Below are 18,384 nucleotides of genomic sequence, written 5' to 3' on the forward strand. Positions count from 1 at the left end.
AGACTCACAATTCAAAAAAGCAGAACAGAACAATCTCTGTAGACCAAACAATTCATTTCATATATTAAATTTGGAGACTTTGATTTTTTTTCCAGTGGTGCTGGATAAAACTATTCATATCTCTACTAACACACTCTTTCTCTGTCACTCATACGGAGCAGCAAATAGGTCAGATCAATGGGGCGGCAGGTCTCTTTCCACGCTTGATCAGAAATAGAATATCTGTTGATGTGATTTTGACATTACCTCACACTTACACTCTCTACCTCAATCCTCAACTCTCTTGTTAAATCTCTCATGCTTTTTTCCCTTTCCTAGACACCTCTCTGTCTCTCCATGGCCTCTGGCTGCCCTGCACGGAGCCGACCCACTTCTCTGCGATGAGATGAGAGAAAGGGTTCACTGCGTTTGACTGTCTCTCTCATTTTTCAAAAGTCATAAGATGAGGATTATGAATGGTGATACCTGAGATAGATGAATCTGGGAGACTCAGAGGGAAGTAATCTTTTCTTTTGCTAAAACATACAACAGAGTACATGAGCAGTAAGTAACATTCTAGCAAAAGCTTTTATGTGTAAAGAAACGTAAAGTACATTGAAAGTGAAAAAAATGCTGTTTTTTCAATCTACACTTATGGGGTTTAAAAAAAGTCTGCCTCTGAAATGACTTTTCTGCTGATGTATCCAAGGTCATTTGAGGAGAGAATAATATGATTCATTCAATCAATCAATCGATCAGTCAATTTATATAGCACAAATAAACAACAGTAGTTGACCACTGTGCTGTACAATAATATATAAACATTAAAATAAGTTATATTTATTGTTTGTAAAAAAAAAGAAAAAAAAAAAAAGAAAAGATCTTTAACTTATAGAGTGATGCAGGAATGACATCACTTTCTAGGCCAACTGGCAGAAAAAAACAAAAAAAAACATAGGCTTTTGGATTGTCGCTAAAAACAAGCTCTGTGATCAACAAAAGTTTATGATACTTGCAAGTTTTGTCCATCAAGACAATTATCACAAATGAGCACACAACTTTTCAAAATTTGAAGTCTACATGCAGTCGCCAGAAGTAAAAAGCTATAAACAAACTACATAACGAGCCCATAAATTCAACGTCACTATCAGTATCAGCTTCCGACAACTCTTTCAGTTTTTATCTAAAAACATTTTCTAAGAACTTTTGAGATACAATAGTTTATAAGAGCACAATTCTGCATACTGAGGATTTAAAAGTAGACTGAGTTTATCTGTTGTTTATCTGTTGAGTTTATCTGTCGTGATGACATTTAATCTCCTAGACAGCCTCTACAGAGCCATTTAGCCAATTGTTAGCAATCGCCTTTTTCAAGAAACATAACAGCTTGAAAAAATCACGAGTCGGGTAATAATAATGTATTTTATGTCGTAGAGTAAAAGATGAAAGTGATTTGAGCTTGTGTTCACCACAGACCTTATTTCAACCATTTAACCAAAACCCCGTTCAAAAAACCCATTGACTTTGGGATGATGGAACAGGAAAAATGCTAACTCGCTAATGGATTTTGGCCAACAAAGTAATGTCATCCCTGCCCCACACTATTTCATAGGCACATTTTACATTTCACCACCCCAGGAACCAAGTGCAGCCCTAAATTATGTCCAATGTATATTATCATCATTATTATTAACAACAACAACACTACTATTACAACTAATATTTTATTTATTTAGAAGATTTCTAAAAGGATACTTTACAAACAATCAGATTAATACATAAGAAGCATTAATAATAATCAACAACAACAACAATTTCTGTCTATATAGCACCTTTTCAAAACTCAAGGATACAAACTTTACACTACTAATCAGTCGTAATACTTTTTAAAATTTATAAAACACATTTCCGAAACTTCACAATCAGATTAATAAAAAAACCCTTCTTCTTATTATTATTACTAGTGTTGATACTACAACTACTAAATTCAACTTTAATATTATTATTATTATTAACTAAACGTATTCATATTAATGCCATTATTACTATACTTCTACTACAACTACTACTACTAATATTAAATTATGGAAATTAAATCCTGTAATGCTGTTTAATGTTGTCTTAAAAAGTCTGTCCTTCACACTGTATGGGTTGTGTGTATGTATAACCCTGCCAAAAACCAGGACTGCTATGTCATCAATTGTCATGGTAACTCTGGAGGCATGGCAACACAATAATACACAATCCCCAACAGCGGCACCGTGAGCCCTGGGAATGGATTCTAACCTCCCGAAAATGCATTAGAGCAGATTACAGGGCTTCATTTGATTCCCCGCTCTCACCTTCGCCTGCTCAACAGTCACACAGAGCCAAACCTGCCTACCCTTCAACACATCTGATCATGTGATATAACTCATATTGTTCACTTCAGATTGTGATTTTATAGCACAAGCATACACAAACACATTAGTGATGAGCATCGCTATTACTATTGTTCATAGGGATTTGTACAAATCCCTAAACTTATTCAACAACTTATTCAATGCACAACACATCCTGCACCCTTAATGAGAAGCAACTGGACTCACAATATTGTTCACCTTAAAGGTCCCCTGACATGCAAGTTTTTTAAGTTCCCCTAGCATGTATGTGGTCCCCGGTGGGTAGAAATCGGTTTTCAATTTTAAACCGAGTTTTGGCTATCATAACCTTCCCTTTCTCTGCTTTGCCTGCCCAACCCGACACAACTTCCCAAAGTTTTGTATGGTCCAAACAAATCACCGACGACTGTTTCCTCAACTTGGGCAAATACAGAGCTGGCCTCGATGAACGTCTGAAAATAAATCGATCAAGCGTCCAAGCAACAATTACTGATGTGTAGCCTAATTGTTCAAGTTCAGACTTAAACAGACAATCTTTCTCTCAAAATCGTTCAATACTGTTTATGCATAAGTCAAGACAGTGACTAAAATAGTAGTAGGATGAAAGTAATCTTTTAGTAGGATTAAAGTAATCTTATTTAAATTGTGAACAAATTATATACATAAAGCAATCAAAGAACAATCTTTACAGCGTGAGTTTTTCTGGACAACTCGTTATGAAATCAATGACACACACTGCACAACATCGTATTAGCATTGGTAAAAGCATTTTATGTGATGGGAATAGATCTAAATACTTAAAAAACTTCTCACGATTCGTTAATCTCGATAGCTGTAATAGTAAAAAGGTATAATAGCTGTACTAAAAGTATTCGAGAGAGTTTCACATGTAATATGTAGCTATTTCATATGCAAACATGTCAGCCAATCACAGCAGCGGCCGGTTCCACTGAATGCCACAGCAGACACGCCCCTTTAAACAGACCGTTCAAATCAGAGCCTAAAATCAGGCTAGGAAAAATGCCTTTTATTTATAAATGATGACTATTTTTGATCTAAAAAACATTAAAACATTATAAGGGCAACCCGGGAAACATTATAAAATAATAAAATAACCTCATGTCAGGGGACCTTTAAGAATGTGAAGACGGGAAAATCCCAGAAAACTCTTGCTCTTAAGCCATATCTAGAGCTCTTTTGACTCTGCATCCATGAAGAACACACAAACTGCCTTACTATGTCTTAGAAATCATTCAAAGCACCCAAGCAACCTATATATATATATATATATATATATATAAACTACTCAACAGTCATTAAAAACTTTAACAGTCATGCATTTTGAAATATAGTTGGCTCTGTTATAAAACATTTTTTCTACAGGATGAAGCAAGGTTAAACATATTAATACATATTCACACTATCCTGTGTTTCTCATGGTAACTATCTCTGGGTGGTATGCATAACAGTAACGGTAAGTTCAGTAAAATCACATTTAACCTGCAGAAAAGAAATGAATAACAAGAAGGCTAATTTAATGGAATACATTCCTCCTGTTATCTCACTAACTTCCCTCTTGCTCTTACTTGCTGATATCTCTCACTCTTTCATTCTCTCTCGCTTTCTAAATGCACATTTATTAATTTGGCAGAGGGTTTTTTATCTAAATTGACTTATAAAATGGTTAGTTTCAATCCTTGATTCTGATTGGTCAATAGCTGTGCTTTATTCATGATAAAACACAGCTATGACCGCTTCACCCAATGGTTCTATTTATCACTGCGCAACACTTCAGTTCCTATGTTGATTTTATTTGAGCTTCCATGCATATTACACATTGGAACGTTGTTGCTGTTCATGGTCAGGTACTATTTTTTTTAGCGGAAGGAAGCTTTTAGTGATTTTACTTCATGAAAGTTGCACTAATAAATTTTTTTCTGTGTGTGGTAACCGTTTTATAAAAGCAATAAGGTATGAGAGGCAAGTGCTGTATCGTGAAAAAGTAACAGCTGAGGGATGCGGTAAGGTAGAGTAAATTACATTAAATAAAGTACATTTTATTAGTATGCGTATTCCCTGTGAATCAAACCCGTGACCCTTTTATAGTTTGGGGTCAGTAAGATTTATTTTTCCTAAAGAAATGTATTGACCAAGCATGCATTAAATTAATCAAAAGCGTCAGAAAAACATTTATAATGTTACAAAAGTTTTATATTTAAAATGAATAAATTTTATGTTTCAAATCAACAAAGAATCATAAAAAAATGCATCATGGCTTCCACCATAAAAACTGGTTTCAACATTGATAAGAAGAAATGTTTCTTGAACAGCAAATCAGCACATAAGAATGATTTCTGAAGGAACATGTGACACTGAAGACCTGAATAAAGATGCTGAAAATTCAGTGTTACCATTAAAGGTATAAATAACATTTGTAAACAAATTATTATAGACAAATTTTAAATTGTAAATATAATATTTCACAATATTACAGTTTATGCTATACATTTAGCTTTGTTGAGCATTAGAAGCTTTAAAACAGTATGAATATTGCACACACACATTTTGGACAAAATAATTAATTTCTAAAGACACTTTTTTATTCTTTTGACAAATTTATGTGCATTTATTAGGGCTTTCCTTGCCTAACGATTTTCGACTGTTAGTCATTCATGCATTCTGGGATTGCCTTTCCAGCAAAAGCACACATTTGACGCTGCATTAGAGTTTGTCTAAAGCGAGATAACTAGTATTGTTAGTTTTCCTACTTTTCAGAACAGCCTTCACATCAGGATTACACATATCACTAATGTCTAAGCATGCTGCCTCCGTAGGTAGCTCACTCGGTTTTGGAAGAGAGAACTTGCCTCCTTTCCCCTCTCTTCCTCTGTCACAGTCTGTACCCTTTAGTCACAGAGTCAAACACTTCTCACCACGTGACTGAAATTCCTTTTGACAGCTCCAACTGGGTCTGACATATTTTCACTGAGACAATGATACAAGAGACAATTTAACCCCCTGGACGGTTTTTACCCTCACTGAAAGAGAAAAGAATACACTTTGAAATGTTAAAATCTTTTTTATAACAAAGAATGAACTCAAAAATAACTGTGACAGGTAATAACAAATACTTATTACACTTATTAATAAGCGTAGTCTAAAAACACTTATTATTTACAATATTTTATTAGCTACCAAAACCTTTTTAAAAACTGTTAAATCAAAGAGATTGATGTGCAGAGCGTTCAAGTTAAGATACTCCCTTAGAAGACAGCTTCCTATCTATGCAGTAGTCCGTAATGGACCACTGCTGGATTTGGAACAGAGCTAAAGTGTAAGAAGCTGAGATAAGCAACATACATGCTAATCGATACCTCTGACACTGCAGCACACACCAGAAGCCTACAACCCTCGACATCGTCACATACTGAACATTAGCCAAGATCCCATTGTGGACATGCAGTTTTTTAGGGCCCAAGCCTTGAAAAGGTTGAAGGCCCTATTGTATTCCTTAGGAAAATTATTATTATACTAACTTTTTGGGACTTTTGGGGCCCTTAACGTGCCCGAAAACTCTTGAAACTTTGCAAACGGGTCAGAAACCGTGGCAATCAGAGCCGGGGTGAAGCTGGTACCCGGGCGTGGCAAGGGGGCTCGACAGTACCCCCTGGAACGGGGTCTGAAAACTTGGTCCGAAAACTTGTTCCATAAATCAAACACGCTTGCATGTAATAATATGAAACTCGGTACACTTATAGATCTCATCGGGACGAATAACTTTCGTCCTTTAAGTTTTATGCCAGCCCAACAGGTAGTCGGCTATTTAGGGTTGTTTGGAAAACGCATGCAATGGAATTTAAAGTACTCCTCCTAGAGTATTGATCGAGATGCCAAGAAACTCGGTCAGCGTGAATTCAAGACATTGAGGATGAAAAAATTGCCAGGGGATTTTTGATATCTCAAACTGTTACAATGGAGGATTCCGCTCCGCCTCCTCTCCACCACCAGAGGGAGCCTTCACCAGAGTATTGACCATTGGCTTTAAACTCAAATTCCCATCATGCCTCTTACCTGGGACTGATTGCGTCACACACCTGCACCGCATTAGCACACACACATATAAGCCACTTCCACACACCACACCAGTGCGAAGTCTTGATTTGCCCCGGTGATCATTTCTGAGCGTTTATACCCCTGATTCTGATTCTCTGGTTTTTGGACTTTGGACTGTTTGACTCCCTCTCGATTGATATCTGCCTGGCCTGAACTCGGACTGTTTCCTGTTTACGATTATTGCTGCCTGCCCTGATCTCTGCCTGTATCTTGATTATCCCGCTGTCTTGTCTGCATTGCTCTGTCTGCCCGTCTTGATCCTGCCTGTACGACTCTGTCAAATAAAGCTGCAAATGGATTCCTCTGTTCCTTGTGAATCATTACAGAAGACTTCGCCATCTTCTAATCCAGCAGCTGTCCTACAATTAACCACCGAACTCACCACTCAGGCTTCTCGTTTGGATCTACACCATCAGCAGCTCAGCCACCTAACCACTCTCACTGAACAGCTTGTACGGGGTATGCAAGAGCTTCGTACCGCTGTCGGTGCCACACCCAATCCGCCCGATCCTCCTCCATTGCCGAGAACCCCTCCTGAAAATGTGAGTACAACAGTCAATCCACGACTCGCTTTTCCTGAGAAATTTGATGGCACACCAAGTAAATGTAAAGGGTTCCTGTTACAATGCACCATATTCGTCGATCAACAACCTGCACTTTACCCCAATCACGGGAGTCGCATTGCTTTTGTATGCTCGCTGCTCACCGGCAGAGCATTGGAATGGGCTACGGCCATCTGGAAGCTAGAGGGGAATACGTTCACCACTTTTCAAGATTTCACTCAACAGTTTCGACAAATCTTTGAGCATACCACAGGAGAAGGAGATGCGGGAGAGCAACTGTTAAATCTCACACAAGGAAAGAATACCACCGCTGATTATGCTCTGACTTTTCGAACACTCGCTGCACAAACTAATTGGGTGGAAGATACTTTAAAAACGCTCTTTAGAAGAGGACTTACCCCAGAACTTCAGTCCGAATTAGCCTGTCGCGACGAGGGGAGAGGTTTGAATGAGTATATTTCTCTGGCCATTCAGGTCGACAATCTGATTCGTGCTCGACGCAAACCCCGGGCAGCCAACCGAGTTTTTCTCAGAGCAGCAACCCCTCATGAGTCCATGCAGCTGGGGCACACACACATCACTCTAGAGGAACGAGAGCGCAGATATCAGAACCGGCTATGTATGTACTGCGGTCAACCTGGACACATGAAACTCTCCTGTCCTGTACGACCATCATCTCATAATTCTCCGGTGAGTTCTCCAGTTAATAAAAGAATTTCCTCTAACAACCTCGCAATTCCAGTTCGATTGACCATTCAAGAACAAGTGTTTGATACCACAGCCTTCATTGACTCGGGAGCCGCTGGAAATTTCATGTCTCAATCATTCGCTGAACAATGTAACGTCAAATTGACTCCATGTCATCCTCCTCTAACAGTGGAGGCGCTAGATGGACATCCCATTGGAGAAGGGAAAATCCAGTGTGTCACTACTGACATCAAGATGGACATGGGATCTTTGCATTCTGAAAACATTCAATTCTACGTCATTCACGCTCCACGTCACTCTATCATTCTGGGATATCCATGGCTCCAATCTCATAACCCTCAGATTTCTTGGAGAGAAGGTCAAATCATTCGTTGGGACGAAACCTGCAAGAATCAGTGTTTAACCAAGGTAACCCGAGTAGTCCAGTCCATTCCAGCATCCTGCACGACAATACCAGAGCTCGAATCATTACCTTCTAACTATGCAGATCTGATCGAAGCATTCAGTAAAGAAAAAGCTTCACAACTCCCTGAACATCGTCCCACTGACTGTGCCATCGATTTGATTCCCGGTACCACTCCTCCTAAAGGAAGAATTTTCCCGTTATCCAGACCAGAGTCCGAGGCCATGAAACAATACATCGAGGAAGAACTCGCTAAGGGTTTCATTCGTCCATCAACCTCACCTGCCGCAGCCGGGTTCTTCTTCGTAAAGAAGAAAGATGGAGGACTCAGACCCTGCATTGACTATCGAGGATTAAATGATATAACAGTCAAATACCGCTATCCACTGCCTCTTGTTCCTGCAGCATTAGAACAGCTTCGACAAGCCAAATATTATACCAAGCTCGATCTACGCAACGCTTACAACCTGGTTCGCATCCGTGAAGGGGACGAATGGAAAACTGCTTTCTCTACCACTAGTGGGCACTATGAGTACTTGGTTATGCCTTTCGGCTTGTCCAACAGTCCTTCAGTTTTCCAGGCATTCATGAATGATATTTTCCGAGACATGCTGGACAGATGGGTGATCGTTTACATTGATGACATCCTAATATACTCCAACTCTCTTGAAGAACACGTCCAACATGTCAGATCGGTCCTTCAACGATTAATCCAGTTTCACCTGTACGCCAAGATGGAGAAGTGTGAGTTTCATCAGACCAGCGTCTCATTTCTGGGATACATAATCAGCCAAGATGGAGTTGCAATGGATGAGAAGAAGGTAAAAGGAGTGATAGATTGGCCAGTACCGCAAACAGTGAAAGAACTGCAAAGATTTTTAGGCTTTGCAAACTTCTACAGAAGATTTATCAGAAACTTCAGTCTGATCACCGCCCCTCTAACCGCCCTGACCAAACGACACACTTCTCGTATTTCATGGAACACCGAAGCACAACAGGCCTTTCAAGAACTCAAGGAACGGTTCACTACTGCACCCATTCTGCGTCATCCAGACCCCGAACGCCAATTCATTGTCGAAGTGGACGCTTCTAACACAGGGGTGGGGGCCATCCTCTCACAACGTCAAGGGAATCCAGCCAAGATGTTTCCATGTGCCTTCTTTTCTCGTAAACTCTCTCCCGCTGAACGCAACTATGATGTGGGCAACCGCGAATTACTAGCCATGAAGTTAGCACTGGAGGAATGGCGACACTGGCTGGAAGGAGCAACCGAACCATTCATTGTACTCACAGACCATAAAAACCTGGAATATCTACGATCAGCCAAACGCCTCAATCCCCGCCAAGCCAGATGGGCTCTCTTCTTCACCAGGTTTAATTTTACTGTCACCTACCGTCCCGGATCCAAGAACACCAAAGCAGATGCTCTATCCCGTCAAACTGAGGAGATAAACCCAAATCCCAATCCAGAAAAGATTCTTGGAGAGAAATTACTGCTAGCTCCTGTTCAGTGGGATGTCATAACGGAGATTCAAAACGCCAATGCCCAAAATCCATCACCCATTGAATGTCCTGCCGATCTTCTCTTTGTTCCAGACACATTTCGATCCCGTCTCCTAGATCAAGTTCACTCCAATCCCAGCTCTGGTCACCCTGGAATCAACGCCACTATTCATCTACTCAAGAACCGGTTTTGGTGGCCTACCCTTACCTCAGATACCATCACCCATATTCAAAACTGCACCGAATGTCAAACCTCAAAATCACCCCGAAAACTACCCTCTGGTCTCCTCTGTCCTCTACCTACACCGCAACGACCCTGGTCACACATAGCCATCGACTTCATCACAGACCTCCCGAATTCCCAGAACTACACCACCATCCTCACCATAGTAGACAGATTCTCCAAAGCATGCCGACTGGTTCCCCTCACCAAACTTCCCACCTCTCTGGAAACCGCCGAGATCCTATGTAATCAAGTCTTCCGTTTCTATGGTTTACCAGAGGACATTGTATCTGACCGTGGACCTCAATTCACATCTCGAGTCTGGACTGCATTCTTTAAGAACCTCAACGTGAACATCAGTCTCACCTCCGGGTACCATCCACAATCCAACGGACAAACCGAACGCCTCAATCAGGACATCATACGATTTCTACGCACTTACTGTCAGCAACACCAAGAAGACTGGAGTAGATATCTATTCTGGGCCGAATATGCTCAGAACTCCCTCATTAAACCATCAACCAGCATCACACCATTCAAGTGCATCCTCGGATTCCAACCACCTCTGTTTCCCTGGTCTGGTGAACCCACAGAACTCCCATCAGTCACGGAGTGGCTCCGCAAGAGTGAAGAGGTCTGGGATCAAGCTCATACTCACCTACGGCATGCAGTACGGCGCCAAGAGCAACAGGCCAATCGTCGTCGTCGTCCAGCTCCCGAATATCAGGCGGGTCAGTGGGTATGGCTATCCACCAAGGATCTTCGACTCAGACTACCATGTCGCAAACTCAGTCCCAGGTATGTTGGTCCCTTCCAAATTTTAAGACAAATTTCACCTGTTTCATTTCGATTAGACCTGCCCGCTAACTACCGCATTTCTCCCACTTTTCATGTGTCTCTGTTGAAACCCGCTGGTGGTCCGAGGGGAGAAGCGGAGGAGGGGGCTACCTCCCAGAGCCCTCCTGCCTTTCTGGTCGACGGCGAGGAGGCGTACAAGGTGCACAAGTTGCTGGATTCCAGACGTCGGGGTAACATTCTCCAATATTTGGTCGATTGGGAGGGGTACGGTCCGGAGGAACAGTCCTGGGTCAACTCAAGGGATATCCTGGACCCCACTCTCACGGAAGAGTTTCATAGGACATATCCGGAAAAACCGGCCCCTCGACCCCGTGGGAGACCCCGACGACATTTGCCTCCTCGCGTCAGGAGCCGCTCGCAGGGGGGGGGCTCTGTTACAATGGAGGATTCCGCTCCGCCTCCTCTCCACCACCAGAGGGAGCCTTCACCAGAGTATTGACCATTGGCTTTAAACTCAAATTCCCATCATGCCTCTTACCTGGGACTGATTGCGTCACACACCTGCACCGCATTAGCACACACACATATAAGCCACTTCCACACACCACACCAGTGCGAAGTCTTGATTTGCCCCGGTGATCATTTCTGAGCGTTTATACCCCTGATTCTGATTCTCTGGTTTTTGGACTTTGGACTGTTTGACTCCCTCTCGATTGATATCTGCCTGGCCTGAACTCGGACTGTTTCCTGTTTACGATTATTGCTGCCTGCCCTGATCTCTGCCTGTATCTTGATTATCCCGCTGTCTTGTCTGCATTGCTCTGTCTGCCCGTCTTGATCCTGCCTGTACGACTCTGTCAAATAAAGCTGCAAATGGATTCCTCTGTTCCTTGTGAATCATTACACAAACGGTCTGGCTGTGGAGAGGAAACAAAATTATGGCAAGAAACAATGGCAAGAAGTGTGTTGTAACTTCAGCATACATTAACTGATTTTTATGAAACTTCAGCAGTGTATTCATTGTCTTCCATCACCCACACACAACAAACCTGTTTTGCATCACACTGTTGTTTTTGTAGAGGTCTGAAATATTGAGAATTACGATGGCTTACTTATAATAACTATTTAACATTATTCCAAGCAGCTAGTCCCATTTGCAGTGTCCATTGCGAGCCCAGCAACACAGTTCAATAAATCCACTTCAGAAACGTTGTTGAAATAAAAGATGAAAATCTCCGAATCTATTCTTTGGTTTCCGATTTACAAAAAAGAAAATGTGAGCTGGTCAGTACACTTACTCTATTTGCTAGTGAAAATAAAAGGTTACTAATAAAAGTAGCAATAAAGTTATCAGTTATCAGGTAAAAAAACAAAACAAAAAAAACGTTCGCTTCCACAGCTCTCAATATCTGAGTTACAGAAGGAGAATCAACATATGTAGCTGGAGTTGGCCCTTTCTTAAAGGGGCAGTACACTATTTTACCAAATCCCACAAGAACATGAATTTTATATGATTTTAACCTTTTAAGTATTATTAAACATCTTTAACCATAATATGGACTTCTAAATAAAAATTAGTTACCTGTTTAACATTAATTTTTATGCACATGACTATGAACTGTACTTTGGCCTCTACAGTTTTAAATGCCCGAACATGCACCAAAAGCGACGGCGTTAAAGTCAATCAGGGTCGGGAGGATCGGAAAATAGGGCTCCCCCGAAAGCCACTTTGTAATTGGAACCCTGAAGTGATGCTTGCCTTAGAAAACATCACTTCTATTTCTGGGAATGGCGCAAAAATTACCATGACAAATATTTGAACTCAGCTAATATGTAAAAAATATTAAAAAGACAATGTCGTTGATGTAAGAGAGAGAAAGAAAGACAGACATAGGGATCATGTAAGTCTACAACATCATCAAACAAGAGAAAGAGAGAAAAAAATGAGGGAGTTTCTGCACCCAAACCCATAAATGAGACTAAAAATAGCAACAAAACTATTTGGGTGATTCAGAAGGATGAGTCATAGACTGAGGCAGGGGGGGGGGGGGGGATGGGGGGGGCAGAGAGAGAGAGAGAGAGAGAGAGAGAGAGAGAGAGAGAGAGAGAGAGAGAGAGAGAGAGAGAGAGTGAGAGAGAGAGAGGGTCTGTAGGTATTTACTGATTCCAGACATGCCCCCCAGATCCCGCTGCACACTGCAGCACAACTGATGGAAATTCCGGTGTGTTGGTGAGTGTGTATAAATGCAATCTACACTAGCTGAACAGCATACTAAGTAGGGTGCGGGCATTCCGGACCATATCAGAACTGTAGGACAGGAATAACTTCTGGTGTACAGTTGTGCACTGAGTTAGAGCTAAGCAGAGTTAGAAGTCTTTCAATATGTTCCTAGGTTAATAAGTTTGAAAATAAAACAAGTAATAATTTGAAACAAAATATTCTATGCAGATCTAATGTATTTAGTTTTACATATATTAAATAGTTAGTTAAGTTTATTTAAATAATTGTTTAAATTAATGTCTAGTGAAATAAAGACTGAATTAATCATCACTTAAAGATTATGTTGTATTCTAATGTAATGTACTGTATTAAATAAAGTTTAAAACAAATTAAAATCTGCATTGCTTAAATATTCTATTCTATTTCATTCAAAGTTAAAGATCAAGATAAAAAGCCACGATGAGCACATGTATTTTTTACACTTCCTACAGAAAAAGGAAGTTGGTCTATAGGGTAATTGTTAATTAGCTACAGCTAAAATATTAAAAACATTTTTGTAGATATTATGATTATTATTTAAAAAAATAATACATTTGAAATGTAACTTAAAAAAGTTAAAAAGAAAGTAAATTAAAATTTCTAACTGGAATTTTTTTTTTAATCAAACCTTAAACGGTTTATACTGTATATATATATATATATATATATATATATATATATATATATATATATATATATATATATATATATATAATTAACACTGGAATCTTTTTAAATAAAACATTTTTATAAGTCAAAATATTAATACAAAAATAGTAATAATTATATTATATATTAAATACTAAAATAACACAGAGGAGCGATACACAATAAACAGCCCCTCCCCCCTTTTAAATAGCCAACATGGTTTCATTTCTATAACACTTGCTACTCCTATAGGAGAGGAAGGGACTTCGAGATTTAATTATCATTAATTTCACAGGGAGCTTATACTCTACTGAATGTTACATAAAGAGTGAAGTAAAATAAATATAAATGATAAATAAATGCATACACTTTTAACTAATTTACCTTCTTACCTACAGCACAACCAATCTAAGTACAGGGGTCAACTAGAGAATGAGGGATGAAAAGAAGAAAGCGAGAGAGGGGGAGAGAGCTCAAGAGAATGAGATTGATGTCACTAGTCACGACACAACAGTAAGCTCAGAGAGAAATCTGAATGAACATTAGTTCGGGCTTCAGAATTTGACATGCATGACTGAAATCGCTTCAGTAATCGATGTTAAATCTCTCTCTCTCTCTCTCTCTCTCTCTCTCTCTTTCTCCACACACACACACACACACACACACACACACACACACACACACACACACACACACACACACACACAAAGCACATAAAGGGTTTGTTTGGGTAAGTTAATTGTACACAGGGTTGTCTTCATTGCTTCAGTGAGGCGAAACATATTGCCTCTACTGTCAAAGAGCTTTCATCTGTTATAGCTGGATAAACGCGAAGAAAAAAGACACACACGCATGCTCATTTTCCCTCTTCCGGGTCTTGATAGAGATGGACAGATGACATGTCTGTCTTCACACATTGTTCAATTGACCGATAGCTTGTGACGAGTGTCTGGACAATGACACAGCAACACACACTCTCTCCCTCTCATATGCAGAATTATGCAATCCTATTTCAGACTGTCTAGTGTTACCAGCTACTACAGATTAGAGTGTGGCGATGTAGACACACACGCACACACACATTTCACAGTGCATCTGTCTACAGTAAAGCGCTGCAGCTCTGGACTACAGTAGTCTACAGTTTCTGTAGACTGTAGTTTTCTTGACATGCTGGAGCTGTCCACTAAATCAGGGGAGCTGTCCGTCACAGCTGGTGCTGAAATGGGTCTGCGGAATTTGCATAGCGTATCTCCGCCCCACCTCGTGGGTATTTAAGGAGAATGCGGACGCAAAGGCAGTCATGTTTTCGCTGAGAAGCCGAGACTGAACTCAGGCGTCTACCCAGCGGTACAGTGGAAGTGGCAGGAAGATGTAACGTCTCAGTTCCCTACTCAGGGAACGAGGGTTACATACGTAACCAAGACGTTCCCTTTCGTAATCACACCACCTTCACAGCTGTGTTCCAGTGCCCTGCGAAAGTCTGACCCCCCTGTCGTGAATTTGGCACAGACGAAGGTGTCCTACTTAAAGAGTAACTGAATACTTAACCAACTTTTTTTGGTTAATGATCTGTAAGAATGGATCTTTATTAATACCAGTCATTGATTTGAGTAACTTTTTTGACATTTGTTTATAAAGTGTTCTATTTCTACAATATATGGTGTAGAAACGTCTTAGTGCTGCCCTCTTCAGGTTGAACGGTGGCTACTGCAGTTATATTTTCCTATTGGATGTTCCGCACTTCCTGACATACGCAGGTTTCAGCTCACCACACGAGCTACGCCCTTGGCAGTATAAAAAACATCTTGTGTCGTCAAAACCACTGTAGGGAGTCAGGAATTGGAATTTTGAGTATTGAAAACGATCAGGATAGAGTGTTTTAGCATCTATTTCGTCCCCTCTATCTCCGCTGGGGTCAGCCCACTTTTTCAGCATTTTCAAATATTGCCAGTGGGTTGAGTCAGGCTCTGACCAGGGGTTTAGTTATAACATTATTACATATTACATTTTACAAATCCGTTTACAGATGGCTGACGTTTACTTTTCTTTTCCACATCTGGCAGGCTGGCAAGCTGACATTCACCAAAACAACAGGTCCATGGTTATATATCTGTGGTTTTAAATCGTAATCCTAAGCACACTCACTTTCAGCATATCAGAACAGAAACCAACTAATGTTAAAAACTAAAGGACTCTTCTATAAAACATATTCCAGCTGATGGGAAAACACCCTGGTCCATCTACAGGGGCTTTCTGGTGGTTTCCTTACATCATCAGCCCTCAAAGGATGCAGGCAATACATCATTCTGAGCTCCCCTTTAACCTGTTTCTGTATGTGTGCGTGTTTAAATTATTGGAAATGCGCCACGCCTGTCTTCGGAAAAGGTGTGGGAATTTTTTATCTCTCTTTCTTGCACTCTCACAATGCATTTAAATGTGATGTTTAGTACAGACACCGGCCTGCCTGCCTGATCTCAATGCACAGCCCTAAAAATGACAAACATCTCCAAAACCAGCATTTACGAGGGAGAGAGCGAGAGAGACAGAGGCACAGGGAGAGAGGTGTATGTGTGTGGATCTCAACACATTTGATAATGATTTTTTTAATCTACAGACAAACTAAAGTGTTGAAAATCATATATGTGAGACAACAACTGTGGGCATTTAGACATTCTAGAACTGTACTGTGTGTAAAGCCAGACAATGTAAAAAATATCTTAATACTTTTTTTTTTTACTTTGTAGATATGATGAAACAATTATAGCAATTTTTAATAATAGCGTCTGCCGAATATCTGCACAAATTTGAAAAGGGTGATTGAGCCATAATTTTGACATTTAGCCAAGTACTGTAGATTTAACATTTTTGGCGCAACTACAAAGAGATGCAGTAACATAAAGTAGTCAACATTTGAAGTAGATGAAAACCTTTCATCCAAGTTATGCATGAATTTTAAACAATACCCGTTCTTGTCTTAGAACAACTTTGATGAACTTTTTTGATCCACTTCAAATGTTGACTACTGTACAATAAAAATAAAAAAAATTCAATTTCAAAGCAATTTGAAGCAATAGCACATAGGGAACATTATTGAGTAGATGAAATGGAAAGTTCAAAGAAATTATTCACAGAAATGAATTAAACAAGTAGTATCAATTAATTTGATAATATATAATAAATATTGTATATATTGTCCAGCCCTACTTTTATGCATGTGTACTTGTGCATCACTTCTTACCAAGTCGAGGATCAAACTGTCTCATCTGTACCTCCTCCACGCAGTCCGCAGGAAACCAACCAGTTCTTCCTTTTACAGTGCCCTCCCAGAAACCCCCTTCTCCTATACTTAACACTGAGAGAAAGAGAGAGAGAGAGAGAGAGAGAGAGAGAGAGAGAGAGAGAGAGAGAGAGAGAGAGATTAAGCCATCTCATGAACACAAACCATTTGATTGTTGATTAGACATAGAGCCTTTAAGTTAGCTAACATCATGGATCATACAGTAATACCTGGATAAAATGGTGTAATGGTGTAAGGTAAGTAATCTAAGGGGGGGGGGGGGGAGGGGGAATGATCTTGAAGAGCGAGAACAGATAGATCAAAATACTTTGTGTGACATGAGTTGAATAACCAGCAGAAAATGAGTAAGAGCAGACAGCCCATTCTCACCCCCAAGGCGTCACCTAACTGCGGACATGCTTCAATATCTGACGCTTTAGGCGCCCTTTAGCGTCAGTTAAATGACGCCCTAGGATCGCGTGTACCCTACCCCCACCCCACACCTAAACCTAACCGCGTCCTCTAACTGACGCTTTCCTTTAGCGTCAGTTAGATGACGCCGTAGGATCGCGTCATGTAAGTGACGCTAAAGGGCGCCTAAAACGTCAAATATTGAAGCATGGTCAAAGGTGACGCCTTGGGGTGAGAATGCGTTGGAGCAGAAGAACAGGAAACTGACTCATCCTGTGAGCTTTAGTAGCACAATGCATTACATGTGGTGACCACACCACACACACACACACACACACTAAAAACATATACAACACTTGCATCAAGTCCTTCAGCATTGTAGTTGCTAGGATACTGCAGTTTAAAAGCATTGGTTTTACGAGGGTGTGTTTATAAAAAGAGCAAGGTGTGCAAAAACAGCAGGTGGGCAATTTTGTGGTACTCCATTAACACTAGAACGGCCACAACGGTCATTTTGACCGTTTTGAATTTTATATCTATAATAACTTTGTTGAAAAAAATAATAAAATCCTGCTGGTACCTGACTTTTCCTAAAATTGTCTGTATTTTCATTTAAAATGCTTTTCATATAAATTAAGTTACGTAAACGTAAGGCAAAACAAAAAAAATGAACATATTTACCTATTTCGGCCATAGACGGTCATATTGACCGCACTGAATTTTGCGGTATTTTTTTGTTAAATATCCCGCGGTTGATCGTGTTCTGTCAACAGAATGGTCCGTCCGGTCACCTCTGTAGCGGTGTTTGCTATATAATAATTTCTACATTAGTTGTTGATCAGAAATAAGCAAATAAAACCGGACTACAGTTATCTATAATTCGGATGCAGGGGAACAATCGGAGGTGGAAAGTGACAGCGACGTTTCCTGGGTGCAAGTTAACATTTCCTCCTCATCAGAGAGTGATTCAGAGTCACATCAAGGAAAAAGAGAGGGCTGCTATCATCAGACACGGCCGATCCAGATGTTCCATTCATGTCGGATGATGGTGAGCTCTGCTACCCTGTCCTGCGCTGTTTGTTTTGCTGCATTGGCTGTTCAGTTCTGCGAGTCCTAT

At 40.3% G+C, this 18,384-nt stretch overlaps 1 protein-coding gene across 7 annotated transcripts in view; it reads right to left on the bottom strand.

The window, feature by feature from the left end:
• The window catches only part of shank3a (SH3 and multiple ankyrin repeat domains 3a), a 325,227-nt gene that overhangs the window by 34,352 nt on the left and 272,491 nt on the right, over window positions 1-18,384 (bottom strand). For all 7 annotated transcript variants that reach the window (XR_016169917.1, XR_016169918.1, XM_089135496.1 and 4 more), the window contains one exon: window positions 16,818-16,931. Coding sequence is in view for 5 of the 7 variants with exons in the window: in XM_089135496.1 (XP_088991622.1) it covers window positions 16,818-16,931 (114 nt within the window). In the remaining 2 variants the exon portion in view is untranslated. The remainder of the gene's footprint in view (window positions 1-16,817; window positions 16,932-18,384) is intronic.

The sequence above is a fragment of the Pimephales promelas genome, chromosome 10 (genome assembly GCF_988280905.1).
Source record: "Pimephales promelas chromosome 10, fPimPro1.hap1.1, whole genome shotgun sequence".
Taxonomy (NCBI): domain Eukaryota; kingdom Metazoa; phylum Chordata; class Actinopteri; order Cypriniformes; family Leuciscidae; genus Pimephales; species Pimephales promelas.